The sequence below is a fragment of the Glandiceps talaboti genome, chromosome 6 (assembly GCF_964340395.1).
Source record: "Glandiceps talaboti chromosome 6, keGlaTala1.1, whole genome shotgun sequence".
Classification (NCBI taxonomy): Eukaryota; Metazoa; Hemichordata; class Enteropneusta; family Spengelidae; genus Glandiceps; species Glandiceps talaboti.
Window position 1 is genome coordinate 10630094 of NC_135554.1, and position 17285 is coordinate 10647378.

At 33.7% G+C, this 17285-nt stretch overlaps 1 protein-coding gene across 1 annotated transcript in view; it reads right to left on the reverse strand.

Annotated features, from left to right (window-relative positions):
- Positions 1-1015: 1015 nt before the first annotated feature.
- The window catches only part of LOC144436823 (receptor-type tyrosine-protein phosphatase T-like), a 50026-nt gene continuing 33756 nt past the window's right edge, over positions 1016-17285 (reverse strand). Inside the window, exons 25-35 of the mRNA XM_078125682.1 lie at positions 10056-10175; positions 9479-9630; positions 8652-8787; positions 7245-7394; positions 6307-6406; positions 5396-5475; positions 4235-4369; positions 2957-3073; positions 2533-2690; positions 2125-2260; positions 1016-1561 (exon numbers count right to left, since the gene is read on the reverse strand). Coding sequence (XP_077981808.1) covers positions 1487-1561; positions 2125-2260; positions 2533-2690; positions 2957-3073; positions 4235-4369; positions 5396-5475; positions 6307-6406; positions 7245-7394; positions 8652-8787; positions 9479-9630; positions 10056-10175 — 1359 coding nt within the window. The 3' untranslated portion in view covers positions 1016-1486. The remainder of the gene's footprint in view (positions 1562-2124; positions 2261-2532; positions 2691-2956; positions 3074-4234; positions 4370-5395; positions 5476-6306; positions 6407-7244; positions 7395-8651; positions 8788-9478; positions 9631-10055; positions 10176-17285) is intronic.

Consider the following 17285-nt stretch of genomic DNA (forward strand, 5'->3'; position numbering starts at 1 on the left):
AAAATAATGATGATTTTAAACTCAATCTGAGTACTGCAATATATCAATTATGTAGCTCCATGACATGACATTGAACAAACAAGTGCACGGATGTGGCTTGTGTAAAAGTATTATAATTCGATATTACAATTAATGTATTCCCAAATATTAATCTTTGTTCTGGCAAGGAAAATATGAGTGAGTTGTGGACAATATATTGAGTTTGTCAAGTACTCATACATGTATTTCAAGCACTGTAGAACAAGTGACATGCACACAGGTTATAATGGCATACAAAATGACCAGGGTATATAATCCATATTTTCTGTTCAAAGACAATAACTTGGGTTGTGCATGGTGTAATCCATAACACGTTTCAGCACACTTGGATTTAATATATTACAGTTTTGGATATGATATGTCAACTTAATAAAAATTAGGCATGGAGGTTAAAAGGAAACATTCAATTTAATTGATAAATATATGCTTTTTTATCCTACACTATATCTCCTTTGATGAAATATCCATGCAAATATGTGATATTCTCGCTACAGAAATTGTTTATTTATAATATAGGTTTTGGAAGGCAGTATTTTGTTGCTAGATGGGACAAGTATGTAGACAACAATGTTAGTCTATACCACAACACTCATTCAACATATGCATAGAGTATTCACAATATCTCTAAATTTCATATAAAAATCAATCTATTTTGATTAACGATCAGCTGTATTTGGTCAGACTTTTTTCACATTATCAACTTACGACAAACTTTTTAAAAATATATTTATCCAGTTTAGACCGAGTGTTTTGGGATAATTTCAATTCATTATGTTTTTATTTTTTTTATCCCATGAGTTTAGTGTTTTGATTGTACATAATTGTGTACGTTAATTCATTACCTAATTACAATTTTTTTTTCATTACAAAATTATAAATTTAAAAGTGCAATTGATAAAATCTAAGATACAGTTGCATAGTTTAAGTTTTAAATGATATGTATCCGACTTTATGTAAATATACATTCAATTTGTCAACCAATAAACAAAATGACATGCAAGTTTAGAACTTGATCATTCCGATACAGAAATCAATGTTACAGTACAAAAAAAGTTTCATGTGCCTAAGGGCAAGCATAAGTCCATTTTAGCAATAATAATTTCATCAATTTGTTATGTACTCTTGATAATTTTAACATTTGCATACATCCTAGTCAGACCCTTCAGTTATAAATGAGACAGTCTTGCAAAGCTGTATTCAATATTTTAAGGGAGTGACAAATTATGCAAAATAGTGTGCATAAGGAATGAACGATGCAACATCGTAGAAGACAACTTTGCTGACTTTCTCTTTTTATTGTTGAAAGTGAAGGGATTGTGGCTCTGGTCTGCATACTGTTATCTACCTCAAAGGGAGTTCTTCTTCTTTATCTTCTCTTCATTGTCAGGATTGTCTAGATATGAAATTTGTACACATCATTTCTGATCACTGGAATTGTAATGGTTGGTTACTGGAAATTTGCGTATGTGTCAAAAGATTCAAAGTAGTCCAGGACAATCTCATAGCACAACCTGTATTGATCCTGTAATCAAATAAAAGGCTACAGTGTAAGAACGGAGAGGCACACAAACAGGAAAACAGACACAGACAGACAGACAGACAGACAGACAGACAGACACAGACACACACACACACACACACACACACACACTGAGATTACATGTACCTAATCTGACACTTGTGAGAATAAGGTTGAACATTGTCTATAAACTCAAAAACATAATTCAATGTGCCTAGTGACTGTAATCAACATACACTTGTAGCTTATCTTCACCCTAATAATTGAATGTTTACTTACAAAAGCAAAAATTAGTTAGCATTGCAATCACCTTCCCCAACCCCACCCCACCCCTATCCATTCTATGCCATGTACAGCTTGATCACTGACAGATCATATGTCATTCAGCAAACAGTAGAAAGACCAAAAACAAGTTTTTATATTATTTGAACATAAAATGAAAGTACCAAAATTCCAACAACTGACTTATTGGAGCCTGTGAATAAAAATCTGAGATTCACATTTCTGGCATACATCATATCATAATCTTTTGAAATGTTAATACTTTGAACTTAATATCCACTTACTTTTGTTTCCACCATATATGGTCTGCTGGCTCTGAGTGTCTTGACAGCTTGGAATACATCCACTATTTGTTCTACTTTGATTCTGTCACATGCTGACACTGCAGCACAGTATACACCACTACGACCAATACCATTTCTACAATAAACAAGTTTTGAGATCCTTAATAGATATTGTCAATTTTCTGACATGCATTGAGTTTCTCAAATAATTTAAAAAATCTATTTGACGTTATCAGCAAACTAGTAATTAATAAAACAAGAAAGCACAAAAAAGTTATTGTATATGAATAATCACTGTATGGCCACACATGATTGACCGGTATGATGCAGGTAAACATTTATTGGTACCATAGGGGCTCTGCAGATAACAATTGTTCACAAGGATTCAATTTGCAAAAATGTACTTACATGCAGTGTACTGTTACAGGTCCATTTCCTGTTTGTTGTTGCCATTTCTCAACCATCGTCATGATCTCTATGAATACACCTTTCTGTTTTGGCATGTTCTGGTCAGCAGGCCAACCTGTCACCTGATACTGCTGAATAGTACGAGTCTTGCCTCTATGCTGGAATGTGTCAATTTATGGGATAGAACTAATCTATTTAGCATTTCTTAGTATATCTATCAACAGTACAATTGTCAAATAACTGAAAGCCGTGTGAGTTCCATTATATTAACTTCATATGATTACATTGTGTAAAAACAAAATTCAAGTAATTTCCATTAGGTTATAACGCAAGCAGTTCAGAGTTTTTAGCATTATCAAATAATATAATGTAAATCATTTGATCTACCAAGCTGATGATTATTTTGGTCAAAAATTTAACTTACATCAGTGAGTTGTAGGGTCCTGATGATAAGGTTCCCTTTCACATCTCTGCTCAACATATCAATTTTGAATGGTCCAATATTCATGGCATCATCTTCAGGCCAGTACTTTCCGATACTCTATATTAAAAATGATCAGAAAGATATTTGATGAATATTTTACTTAGGACATAAATGGTATTGTTAAAAGTGTGCAAAGTTAATGCTGGTCTGTTGGTCCTAGACCAACACATGTCACTAAAGGACCAACAGTTTTGCAATTACAACAACAACTTGTTTGTGCTTATGGCCGATAAAAATTTGGAGTTAATGAATAACATTTATTGGACACCTCCAAATTTTACCAACACGAATTTGATCTTCTGTTACCTGTTTTATGTTTACTCGTTTGTTTGTAAGTCAAATTGTCCTGTTATGAGTGAGAGCATTGTTTTGACATAGCATACAACATACAACAATTACTACATTAATATGTTAGAACACAATGTGGTTGGTTGAATTTCTCATGAGCATGACAATCTTTATATCTACATTGTGTATACATGTATAATACATTGTGAATAACAGTTTCTAAAGAAATATGTACATGCAGATGAAATAAATTATTGTGGATATGAAACTATTTGTTGTCATCTCTTATTAATTATAGCAAAAGACAACATCTTGAATTATATTAAAATTCGCAATCATTTGATCTTTAGGGGGGGGGGGGTTAGCTGTAGATGTGATGTGATAAACTGCAGTTTGACATTAAAACCCAGCAGCTTTTGCTACCTATCAGGCCTAATGAAGAGCAGTCATTTACCAATGATTTCACACTCTGATTTTTAACATTTGCAATTATTTGAAGTAGAAGCCAAATATCTAGGAAAGAACTTTTCTACTTTAACTCAAGACACTTCACACAAAATCTGCAAGTGTAATGAGAATCAATTTCTCCACATGGAATATATACACTCTTCATTGTGTACGGTCATGACATAAAAAGTTATGGAAAGGACTTTGGTATTGCACTAATTACTGAAGGCACGAAACATATGTAATATTTTTAAGTTTGTAAACATTTTACAACGCCAATGGTATACAGATACAGGCATCACAAATTCATGTAAAACATTAGTTCTCCTACAAGAAATTGCTTAATTTTGACAATTGATAATGCATAATCCTTAGTGTTGTACATGTATATAGAAAACATAGCATTATACAAACAACCACTTGGTGCACATTTGAAGTAACAAGAGACCGACTCAAAGACATTTAATTATACTAATAACTTACCGTGTCATTGGAGTCCATATCATTCAACATAACTATGGAGTATGATTTGTAATCATACACCATCCTCCAAAAGTCAATCACTGTGTTTGGCATTGGCATTTGAGTCACCAGGAAGGCATTCTTTTGAATGTAAGCCTGTAAAAAGATTAATGCAATAAGTATTCTTGAAATGTGCATTTCTAGAGACTGGGGTCAAAGAAATACATGTTTGGTCATCATAAAGTCTCAATATGGAGTCTGATAGTACACAGAGTATCATACATGTACAATCTTAAAATCTCAATATGGTGTCTGGTAGTACACAGAGTATCATATATGTACAATCTTAAAATCTCAATATGGAGTCTGATAGTACACAGAGTATCATATATGTACAATCTTAAAATCTCAATATGGAGTCTGATAGTACACAGAGTATCATACATGTACAATCTTAAAATCTCAATATGGAGTCTGATAGTACACAGAGAATCATATATGCACAATCTTAAAATCTCAATATGGTGTCTAGCTGGTAGTACATAGAGTATCATACATGTACAATCTTAAAATCTCAATATGGTGTCTGGTAGTACATAGAGTATCATACATGTACAATCTTAAAATCTCAATATGGTGTCTGATAGTACACAGAGTATCATACATGTACAATCTTAAAATCTCAATATGGAGTCTGATAGTACACAGAGTATCATATATGTACAATCTTAAAATCTCAATATGGAGTCTGATAGTACACAGAGTATCATATATGTACAATCTTAAAATCTCAAAGTAGTACATCGAGTATCAACAAATATTTGATTACAAGAATCAACAAATTTTTAAAAAGAATAATTGCTTTCAAAATTGTACAGTCACATATTATATTTGCAATGGCTTCTATAATAATATGCTCTCAAGATTTGCAGGCCTTGAACTTGCTGTATGATCCAATGCCAGATATTGCTTCAAATCTAGTGAGAAATAGTGGTTTTCAGTTCCATAGCTTTCTATCACTTTTGGTTACAGTTTTTAATAATATTTGAATAAACAGGCTGGTTTTAAAATGTTTTTTTTTTTTTTTTTAAGTCTGACAGATTTGTGAATTTTATTTTTGCAGGTACTAACAACAGTTTTATCTGATAGATGTATGTATGAAATAATTAGTAATGTACTTACACTGACAAAGCTAGCATTGATATAACCATTGGAACCAGGCTCATTCACAGCAGTCATTAGATGTGGACGTTGCTTATTAACTGGATATATACAACAAGAAGATTATATACTTTAAAATTATAAATCAAGATGTATTCTGTCTATATATTGTAATTCTGTATCTCTTCATTGGGAAAAAAACCTGATTAATTCATATATTTATCATGATGGTGTGGTCTTAGTAAGTTTGTCTCCCAAGAAGTCATGTGAAGTCCAACCCTACTGAGTTCAAACAGGAGGAAACGACTAGTCTCGTAGTAATTTGACCTCCGATCTGTGCTTTGAGAGGTTGCTGAATAATGCTGAGTGTGATGACAGTATCTCCAGGCTAGCACTCTCAGTAGCAACAGTTGATCACTTTTACAGTAAGAAGAATTGTTCTAGGATTTAGCACTGAACAAGAGAAAACTGGTTAGGAGTATCTAGGGAAAACCTGTGTTGTTTGTTAGAGTCAAACTGAATGATACTCTTCACACTTATAGCATGAAAAATTTAATGTCACTATTACCAGGGTTCTAACCCCCAACCCACAGTGGTAAGAGGACAATGGTTAAACCAGTTATAGCTACCAACAACACTCTTGAAAGTACATGTACATGAATTGCACATAAATACTGATTATAATATTTGAAAATAATTGTTTTGCAGACATTACCTTCACACTCTGTTGATTTGTAATTGCCAAATATTTCCTTCTCATGAATCCGTGAAAATACATATTAATTATAATGGACTAGGACTTAAGGTGTTCTGTTACTGCTTGTCATTGACTCAAAAGTGGCAAGACCCCCTAGGTACATGTATATTGTTACTCTTATTCTGCTCAATATGAATGTATAAAGTAATGAAGAATCCATTATGTTTTGACTTACATGGTAAAACGTCAGGGAATCTGTTCTTGTCAGAATTCTCAGATGATGAACCATTAGCACATTCATCTTGTCTTGGTACACGACTAACCTTACGTAGATTCTGTTAGAAATTCAAAACATTATGAATTAGCACAAATTAGACATTGCTGCCTGGAACACAGCTATCTGTAAATACATGTAAATCCATTTCCCTGGGTTTCTTTTTCTTTACTTTTTGTTGTTGAATTTAGGGATCATAGATGAGGATGACTACCATCACAGACAAATTGACACATTGGATGTATACCCTCAGTTTTACATTCTTGGTGTTTTATCTGTACATGTGTATTGTCTTTTATTACTTTTGATGTTTGCCTGGTGCCGAGATGAATTTCCATGTTTTTTATGGACAATAAAGTATATCTAATCTAATCTAATCTAATCTAAACACCTGCTATAACGTTTTGATCAAAATGGTGGTGAAAGTGTGGTCTGCAAATATGTACCAAGTACTGTGAAACCATATTCTTTGAACATAATACTACATGTTTTTTTCAGTTTGATCAACACCTGGTGTCATGTACGTAGTACCTGCAAATTTGATCTTTATACCTTGTAGCAAGTATTTCATATTTATGTTTTCCTCCAGTTGTCTAAAAAATCATATGTAAGCAATAGACAATATATCTAACATGATAAATGTATACAGAAAATCATAAAGCCCTTCTCAACTTTTTCTTAACACTATGAATAGCAAATTAATGGTATATTCAATTGACTATTTTCAATCCATATTATGTAACGATGATGTCAAAAATATGGTATTTGATGAGTTCACAGTTAACCAATACAGCACTACATAATAAAATCCTGAAAACTAAACAGAAACCTGTAATAAGTTAACCCTGTAGTATTAAATGCATTCACATGTGTAGTTTGCCTATAATTAATATACTTGCCTCCCATTCAACTTCAAGAGGAGTGGTTTTAGTTTCCTTGTCCACTTTAAATAACTTGCCAAACACTTGTCTAAAATCTGTGGCTGGTATTGCTGTACTACCACAGACAGTTGCTTCCATCAGTGCAGTATGGATGAACTCATACTGATCCTACGGGGAAAAAAGGTTTTATATTAAATATATGAATATAAACCTTGCTAGCCAGAGCTAATGAAAAAAATCCATCGTTTTATCTTTGTTTGTGTTTATTTATTTATTTATCTTTCATATACAGAGAATCATTTCAGTGCAAAAGCAGTGTTCTTCCAATGATTTCTGTTGTACAAGATGTACAGACAAACAAACACAAAAAAAACGACAAACACTAAAAAAAAGAAAATGGGGTAAAAGGTAAGAAAACATTCAACAGCAAAAAGTGCAATAAAATGCAACAGTTAAAATAGATTTTAAATTAGAAATTTAGAACTAGATTTCAATGAGTAGTAACAAGCTAAAACTGACGAAAAAATGAGAGTGCATATGAGACCATACACATACATGTATACCGCCATCATAAATCTCATGATTGACTGAAACTACACCACAGTGTTTGCTATAATGAATTCCATGCAAATTCAGTATGTAGATTACTGGAAAATTCCATTTGAAACTTGTATTTGTAGAAACTGCTGTAGTTCAGATCATAGATGAGTCATATAATAAGGATATTCTCAGTATCGAAAGTTAAGTCATTTCAATAACATAACTTTTGGTTTAGCTATCATACAACATGTGTAACTTAGGAAGGAAGTGTGCACTCCATTACAGATAATTGATCATTTCTCAAAATATGAGCAATACATGTAAACAAGGATAGAAAGTCATTTTCCTCATATGAGTTAAAACTTGCATGTATAATTAAGGCCCCAAAAAATAGTTTGGTTCTGATTACCCGGCCCCCACCTAGTTTTTCACGCCAACGCTACATTTTTTGTTATGTATTCAAGAAAAAAATAATAAAATCACGAAAATTGTGAAGTCTCATAAAAAATAGTGGATGCGGAAACTGACATCAACTTATAAAGACAATATAAAACTGTTTTTCCAATCTGTAATGGCTGTACATCTGATGAGAAGAAACCAATAACACAGAGACCATATAGAAAACAACAGAAAACATAACTATCTGAACAAGACACTCACATATGGAAAAAAAATCTCATAAAAAAAAAGTAAATTAAAAAACCTACCTACCCCACCTAATCTAAAATTGAGTGTTATCGGAACTACACAGTTTTTTTGTTAGGCCTAAAAGTGTACCTTGTACTTCTTTACAACATTCAGAAGAAATGCAAATAAGAAGTTTTGTGTATCTCAGTCAATTCTCTTTTAGCAGCAGCTCAGTCTGACATATACCGGTATGCCTACCTCTACTTGAACAAAGTGCATCCTATTCTCTCTGGCCTTTTTCACAAAGTTAAAGATGTCAACCTTTCCTTCTTCTTTAGCCATTTGTAACATGACATCAATAGCTATGAAGGTACCAGTACGACCAACACCAGCACTATACATAAGAAAATTTGTTGCATTAAATATTATGTAAAGCCTTCAATGAAGTGATAGACGGATTTTATCACAAGACACAAAAATTGCATAATTAGATGTTATACCCCAATTATATTTTTCTTCGTTCAGCCAAGAAAAATATGAGTGACCTATGGGGCCTTTGTCACTACAAGTCGATAGACACATAATAATAACCCTGAGGTCATCATGAGTATTTTCTGGCTAATGAAGAAAAATATTGGAGAATAACATAATTATACCAGCGCCAGTAATATCAGTGAAAAATAGGGAAAAGTAATGATAATTTTGAACATTTTGACTCATACTTTGAACACGGCAGAACCAGTGACATAAGACGTGTTGTTGTGACATAGACACACGTTGTCATGACGTAGAACGACCAGAATAAATATTCCATATTTTTTATTCAACTTGGCCCTTGCATGGTATAGCACATGTAAAAATACAGATGTTATAGTCTACTGAGCTTACATGAATCAAAACCTCTTAAATTTGCTTCATTGCCAATCACAAAAATTTTCATCAAGACCTGTTTTAAACAATTTTTGGTACACTTAAATTGTAGTTGGAATCATCCTACATCATTTAACAAACACGTCTACAACTTTTGTTCAAAACTTTTGGATGAATTAAATTTCAAGGGAGACACTTGCTGTAATATTACATACCTGCAATGAATAAGTGGTGGCCCTGCATCCTCTTGGAGACTGTTTTTGAAATGTTCAAGAACATCAAGCACAGCTGTAGCATATATGGGAACTCCCATGTCTGGCCATACAGTAAAATGGAACTGCTTCACAACACGGCAATCAGTATTCTCCTGAAATGATATTTATGAGAGAAAAGATGCAGGAAATTTGCTTCATTAAATTTTGCATCTATAGAAGTATATGATGTTAGTCACTGACAGACTATTTTCTTAGATTCTCTTCTCTCACTTCAACACATGACAAGACATGGTTAGAAACTTGCAGATTTGTACAAAATAACACTAAGGACTACATGTAGTGGTCCCACACACAAAAACACCCATGGTGGCTACATATGCCTATTTTTGATTAGCTTTCAATCAGAACCACACCTACTGGTCTTTTTAAAGTTTAGACTTAACAGCTGTGTGTAAAAAGTGTAAAAACCAATGTGTGAGTTCCATAACACTAGTAACAGCATGAGGTATACAATTATCAAACAAACAGCTTTATAGACATGACAAGAATAGAAGTATTCAAGAATACATGTACTAACCATCTGAATATGAAAAGTTCTGATATTATAGTTGGCAAACATTTCAGTTTTCTCCAGAGACACGTAAATATCTCCATACCAAGTACCATCTTTCTCAGGCCAATACTGATGACATTTCACCTGTGATGAGAAAGAATATGATGTATTTCATTTGATAATGTTGCTATGTGAAGGATTTATAATCTGCATAATTATGTATTGTATGCTTCCACAGAAATTTGATGTTACATGTACATGTAGGCCATTGTGCCGGTATGAGTCTGTAACAAGGGGTATAAGCATAAATATGTACTATTATACCGATACACTTCTCATCTGGCTATGAGGGCGGATTCAACAATGAAGGTTGTTTTACGTAGCAACTATTTCAGGAGGCTGCATGAAAGCTGTGGGAAATATTTGCTACATAACAGCGACAAGGACTCTATAACATCTACTACTACAAGGCCACGCAATAGTTGTTTTATAACACATCACATCCTCACGCATATATTCTGTCCATAGTTGAAGCAAATCTCTGATAAGACTTTCGTGCTACATGTATGTGATTATTGTCCTATGGAAAATAGAATGTGAATAGTATTCCCATATGCAAATTAAGGTCGCTATGGGTCAACAATACAAGCTACAAAATCTAAGCCAACCACTGAAGGTTTTATGAATATGCTGTGTTATAATATTTTATCTTATATCATACAAGTCTTTACCTACATATGGTATGATGTAATGCACTTATATCTTGTGTATGTATATGGGAGAACAATGTACCACATGATTGGAGTTGATCAATATTACATGTAGATGTTGATGTATATAGACTGAAAGAGTAAACAAACTATAAATTATAATAGACTACCCCAATATAATTCCTCAATATTCTTCTTTGTTCAATCAAGGAAAGTATGAATGACCTACGATGGCCTTGTTACTACGAGTCGTTAGTTGTAGTTACTTGTTAAAAGTGTGAAATTTTACGCCAGCACATACAGGAAATTGTAAATTTGCAAGTAGTACTACTAATTACAATGTATTACTAACATGTAGCACAATGCAAATATTATAGTTCACACCTGTTACTTTAAGTCAATTGACAACAGTTCAAACACTCAGAGCTTATAAAAGTGATGTAGCCTTGGTGGGACATTATGTTTTTGACACAAACATATTTCAACTCTAAACTACACTGTAACAATAACAGAGACACAATAAACACAGCAGGATCCTTTACCCAATCACATTGAACACTGATAAGCATTGCTACTTCACAGTGCAGTAAAAACCAGACCTCTAATCAAAAACATTACACATGGACTTGATGATTTTAAGTCTGCAATTGGTTTTCTAACTGATATAATCAACATTTCATCTTTACTACATCTACATCCCCACTGTGCATGGCACCTAATAGTATGTAATTGCTTCTTTTGCATTAGAAGTTGTCGGGGGTGGGGGTGGGGTGGGGGTGGGGGGGGGGGGTGGGGGGTGGAATATATTATGAGCAACACCAAGCCTACATCATGTTAGCTGTATAGTCAATTCACAATTCAATGCTCCATGGTGGTGTCGAGTGCATGTAATCTGACTGTATTTGCTATATATATAGTTTACACATTTCCTGTTTCCCAAACCAGACTGGATTACATGTATCTAATGCAGCAATGAGATAATAGTATGAACATGTGAAGACAGGTATACATTAAAAGTATTATTGTGATGTGGTGACATTATTAGCAGCATAAGTGATAGCCGTCATGTGGTATATAGTTTATTTATAGCCATGAAGGATTATGGTTCAGTCTAAGGTAAATAAGAGTCATGTAGCATATTATAATTTAGTGCTGTAATTTTTTGTTGTCTGTGTTACCTGTTTCTTTCCAATTCAAAAGCCAATAAATATATTATTATCATTACTTTGTAGACCAAACCCCCAAACCAAAAACCTCCACATGCCTACATTTCTGTTAACTTCTAGTGTTTTCACTTTCACACATTACAGACCAAGTGTGATTACACACATGTGTATCAGCATCAACAAGCCACAAGTATCACATGTAACCTACATGTACTGAGTCATGTTGTACATGACACATATAGTTGAAACTTATTTGGCCACTGTCATAATTAGATGAAAGTGACAGATATGGCATGTCTATTTGTAGAATGTGACAGTGTTCAAACTATTTGGAATAGCTTAATTTCTGTAAGGGGTATTTCATTAGAGACCCCATAAACGTTTACTGCAAAAGAAATTATTCTAGGAGCTTAAGTACACGTTAACCCTGTTTTTTCAATACTGCTAAATCAGTTAATTAATGATTATTGGAAAAAATCTATTTACTAGACTAGTATGAGTGCAAGTTAAAGTGAGCACTCCCCCTCTTCTTTCAATTTACAACAGTTACACAGTTCAATGCTCTATGGTGGTGTTGAGTGTCATTTGACAGTATTTGCTATATATATATATATACACATTTCCTGTTTCCCAAGCCAGACTGGATTATATGTATCTATTGCAGCAATGAGATAATAGCGTGAACATGTGAAGGCAGGTATCGTAACATAACAGTATCAGTGTGATGTGTTGACATTATTAGCAGCATAAGTGATAGCCGTCATGTGGTATATAGTTTATTTATAGCCATGAAGGATTATGGTTCAGTCTAAGGGAATTGAGATTCATGCACAGGGTGCTCAGGCTCAGTTAGTTTTAAATACATACATACATACATACATACATACATACATACATAAATACATACATACATACATAAATACATACATACATATATACATACATACATAAATACATACATACATACATACATACATACATACATAAATACATACATACATACATACATACATACATACATACATACATACATACATACATACATATATACATACATACATACATACATACATACATACATACATACATACATACATACAAACATACATACATACATACAAACAAACAAGCAAACAAAAAAAATAAAAAAATAAAGTAAACAAACAAACAAACAAATAAATAGATAAATAAACACAAACAAACAAACAAACAAACAAACTACCCGACACATGAGTAGATACATACATGAATAAACGACAACAAACCAATGAACAAACACTGCCCCCCCCCCCCCCCCCTTGGGTTATTTGCATTTGTGACCATTTCGGAAGGGGGGGGGGGGGCAGTGTTTGTTCGTTGTCGTTTATTCATGTATGTATCTACTCATGTGTCGGGTAGTTTGTTTGTTTGTTTGTGTTTATTTATTTATTTATTTGTTTGTTTGTTTACTTGGTTTTTTTTGTTTACTTGTATGTATGTATGTATGTATGTATGTATGTATGTATGTATGTATGTATGTATGTATGTATGTATGTATGTATATTTGTATGTATGTATGTATGTATGTATGTATGTATGTATGTATGTATGTATGTATGTATGTATGTATGTATGTATGTATGTATGTATGTATGTAATGTATTTAAAACTAACTGAGCCTGAGCACCCTGTGATTCATGTAGCATATTATAATTTAGTGCTGTAATTTTTTGTAGTCTGTTACCTGTTTCTTTCTGATTTAATTAAAAGCCAATAAATATTATTATTATCATTACTTTGTAGACCAAACCCCCAAACCAAAATCCTCACATGCCTACATTTCTGTTTAAATTCTAGTGTTTTCACTTTAACCACACATTACAGACTGAGTGTGATTACACAATGTACATCAGCATCAACAAGCCACAAGTATCACCCATCTAGTGTATGTAACCTACTACATGTTTTACTTGACACATATAGTTTCAGGTTGAGTCTCTGTGTCTGTCTTAGCTTGTGGAAACTAATCTTGGCCACTGTCATAACTAGAGGAAAGTGACAGCTATTGCATATCTATTTGTAGAATACGACAGTGTTCAAACAATTTGGAATAGCTTTATTTCTCTAAGGGGTATTTCATTAGAGACCCCACAAATGTTTACTACAAAACAAATCATAAAGAGACCCTATTTTTTGCAATAATGTTAAATCATTTAATGATTATCGAAAAAAAAATTATGACTGCAAGTTACAGCAAGAACTCCCTTCTTTAAATATACTAATCACGAACATTAGGGATGCTAAAAAACTCATTGTCTCAAGCAATTTCCAAAAAAATACAACATATTAGAACAATTTGTGGAATAATTTTGATGTATAACTTTTGGTTCTTTTCTCTTTTTTTTATGAACTGGGGGATTGTTTCTTCTTTTTTGGTAAATGTTATCACTTTCTACAATGTATAAACTTACAATAAAAACAATTAAGTTAAAAATAACAAAAATAACAAAACATATGGCATATTTATAAATTGAAACTATACATGTACAGGGGTCATGAACTGAATGTTACTACACAGAACAAGCTGACCTCTCAATGTATCATGCTATTTGTGGACTTCCTTGTGACTATTTATTCAGTACACAGGGGCATGTAACCTTGTTTGTATTATGTTATGAATACATGTAACGTTGCTAATTTTACTCCATCTTGTTTGGGTGGATAAATAAAAATACCATTATGACACCATGCTGCTTCTATATATATATGTATAAAACTAATGAATGTATGCAGGGGAACACACAGATAAATAAAATACCATTACTATTCTGCTTCTATAAATGTATAAATTGAATTAATGTATGGGGGGGGGGGGGGGCGCAGATAAATAACATTCCACTATAAAACCAATGAATATACTGAGGGGGGGGGGGGGGAACACATATAATATAAAATAAATACCGCTACAATGCTGCTTCTATGTATGTACAAAACAAATGAATATACTGGGGAGGGGGGGACACATGAATAAAATACCACTACTATGCTGTCACACACATGTCAGTATGGCGGGGGGGGGGGGAGAATACACAGTGCACTCATTTGTTGCAACATATTAAAATCCATTACTCATATGCACATGAATCCTATTATCCAAGCAGATTATGTGTCAATGTGATTCAGTGTGATACTAAAAGCATGATGACCCATCATTTGCTGGAAAAGTATAGGTCATACTAAAAGTTGAAATACAATACAATTGCCCCTGACTGCTCTAGGGTGACTCAAAGTGCTGACATTTATTTCACACGATATCAGATTACTATTTTAATGGTATGTTGAATAAATACTGTTGACAGGATTTGTGATCTATGCTGTACTTTTGTAAAGAAATCACTGGAGGATAACAAGGGTTTTGTTTACACATTGTACATTTTTGTATCCTATTGAATAACAAGTTTTGCAACAAACACTATATTAAAGATAATGGCAGTGTTATCATTGTGCTAGTAGCAAGTACATGTAGTCAATAAAATGGTGACTACTCTAGAAAATGTAATGTTTCTGGTGCAACTTCAAACTGGTACAGATCTTGCCTTTATATCAATATAACATGGACTTGTAACAACTTGAAACAGTTACAGAATGAGTATATTCAACAATGTTCTGTAAATCTTTTAAATATGACCATTTTTCTGCGGGGAGCCCATAATTAGTTTAGAGAGAGCGCACATCCCTTAAGTATGTTATCTGGATTTCACATCACTATTAAGGATGGAGACCACACAAAACTAGAAAAAATTACAAAATTAACTTTTTGGGGGAAATGACTACCAACCATCTCAGCTATCATTGTATGCAACCTAAATGAATGTTGCACTTCTCAATCTTGAGATATGGGAAGAAATAAAAAACCAAAACAAATGCACATGGCTTTACAACCATTTGCACACTTTATTATAATATAGCGGGAAGTGTCAAGTACTAGGCAGCTCATTAGCATACATTTGACGAAATGTGTCAAGTACTTGTCAACTCATTTACATAAACTTGCTGATAGAGTAGTCTCAGACCAGTAAAAGAATTGCTATGGTCATGGGGTATGTGGTACAGTGTACCACAAGTATGAATAACAAGAGGACATCCTTCCAGTGTCAAAAAAGAGTTGCCCAATAATGTAATGAGCTCTCTCTCTCTCTCTCTCTCTCTCTCTCTCTCTCTCTCTCTCTCTCTCTCTCTCTCTCTCTCTCTCTCTCTCTCTCTCTCTCTCTCTCTCTTTTCAAGATATTGCTTATAACCGATTGTCTACTCAAAACTATTTAAATGGTGAAAACATTTCTCAATTTTAATGAAATTTTATTGTGCATAAAGGAATGTATTACGATAGGTGTCAAAATGCAAGTGAAAGTCAGCTTTGTTATAGTTTAGCACAGATGGTCTTTGCGAAGTCTTCCATTGATAAAACAAAGGCATCCTACAACAAAGAATGGTGGAAAGGTGTAATTGGAACCACAACATCAAATTTTAAACAAAAAAGGAAAAAAAAGTATTTATCAGCTGATTTATCAGCAACGCGTCGATCCTCTGGGGAATCCATTTTTGCTATCTAGGCGAAGTAATTATGCATAGCCTCGGTTTACAAAACATACTCGTCCTTGCGGTACAGTAGTAGTGATTATGTTTCAGCGAGTGAAGTCAAAACACACGATTTGGAAGTTATCTTTTCGTGAACCACATGCAAAAATAACGCACCATTCGTATCTCTCCCGTTATCTAGTAGTCTGTCTGCTAGACCTCGGATGTTCTTCCGATACAATACGATACACGACCTAACATCGCTATCGAGGATGTTCGGGCAAGCCCTCACTGCGAATTTCGTTCGCTTATACGAAAGAAAGCCCGAACGTCTACTAGTCTAGCAGTACTAGTTATCTAGTACAGATCAACAGATCGTTTCCATGTAAACATATACCGTCTCGTGTTGTTCATCGACACTACTTCACTTAGGTGACACTAAATAAAAAGTCACCGAAACGAACATCATTCCCAATTATTGAATTCTAATAAATAATCCGTTTTACGGGTACATGTCCTCAAAAATCTACGATTTTCAATGGCGCTATACAGATTTTCAGTATCGAACGCCAAGTCCCCCCCCCCCTTCCCTTCGTAGCACGCAGTACGTGTCATCACGCTACAGTCTTCGACATTCCAAATACGAAGTCGTCGTATACGCGTAGTAGAGCGAAGCTGTCGGAAAACTATCCCTCTTGAAAACTATGTACTCGCTTTATTTCATTTTCTTTTAATTGAGTTCATTACCAACCACAAATTGACATGAGGTGGTTTCGTCTTCTTTCTAAACACGGCCCGTGCTCACTGAAGCCCTCCCGTGGTGC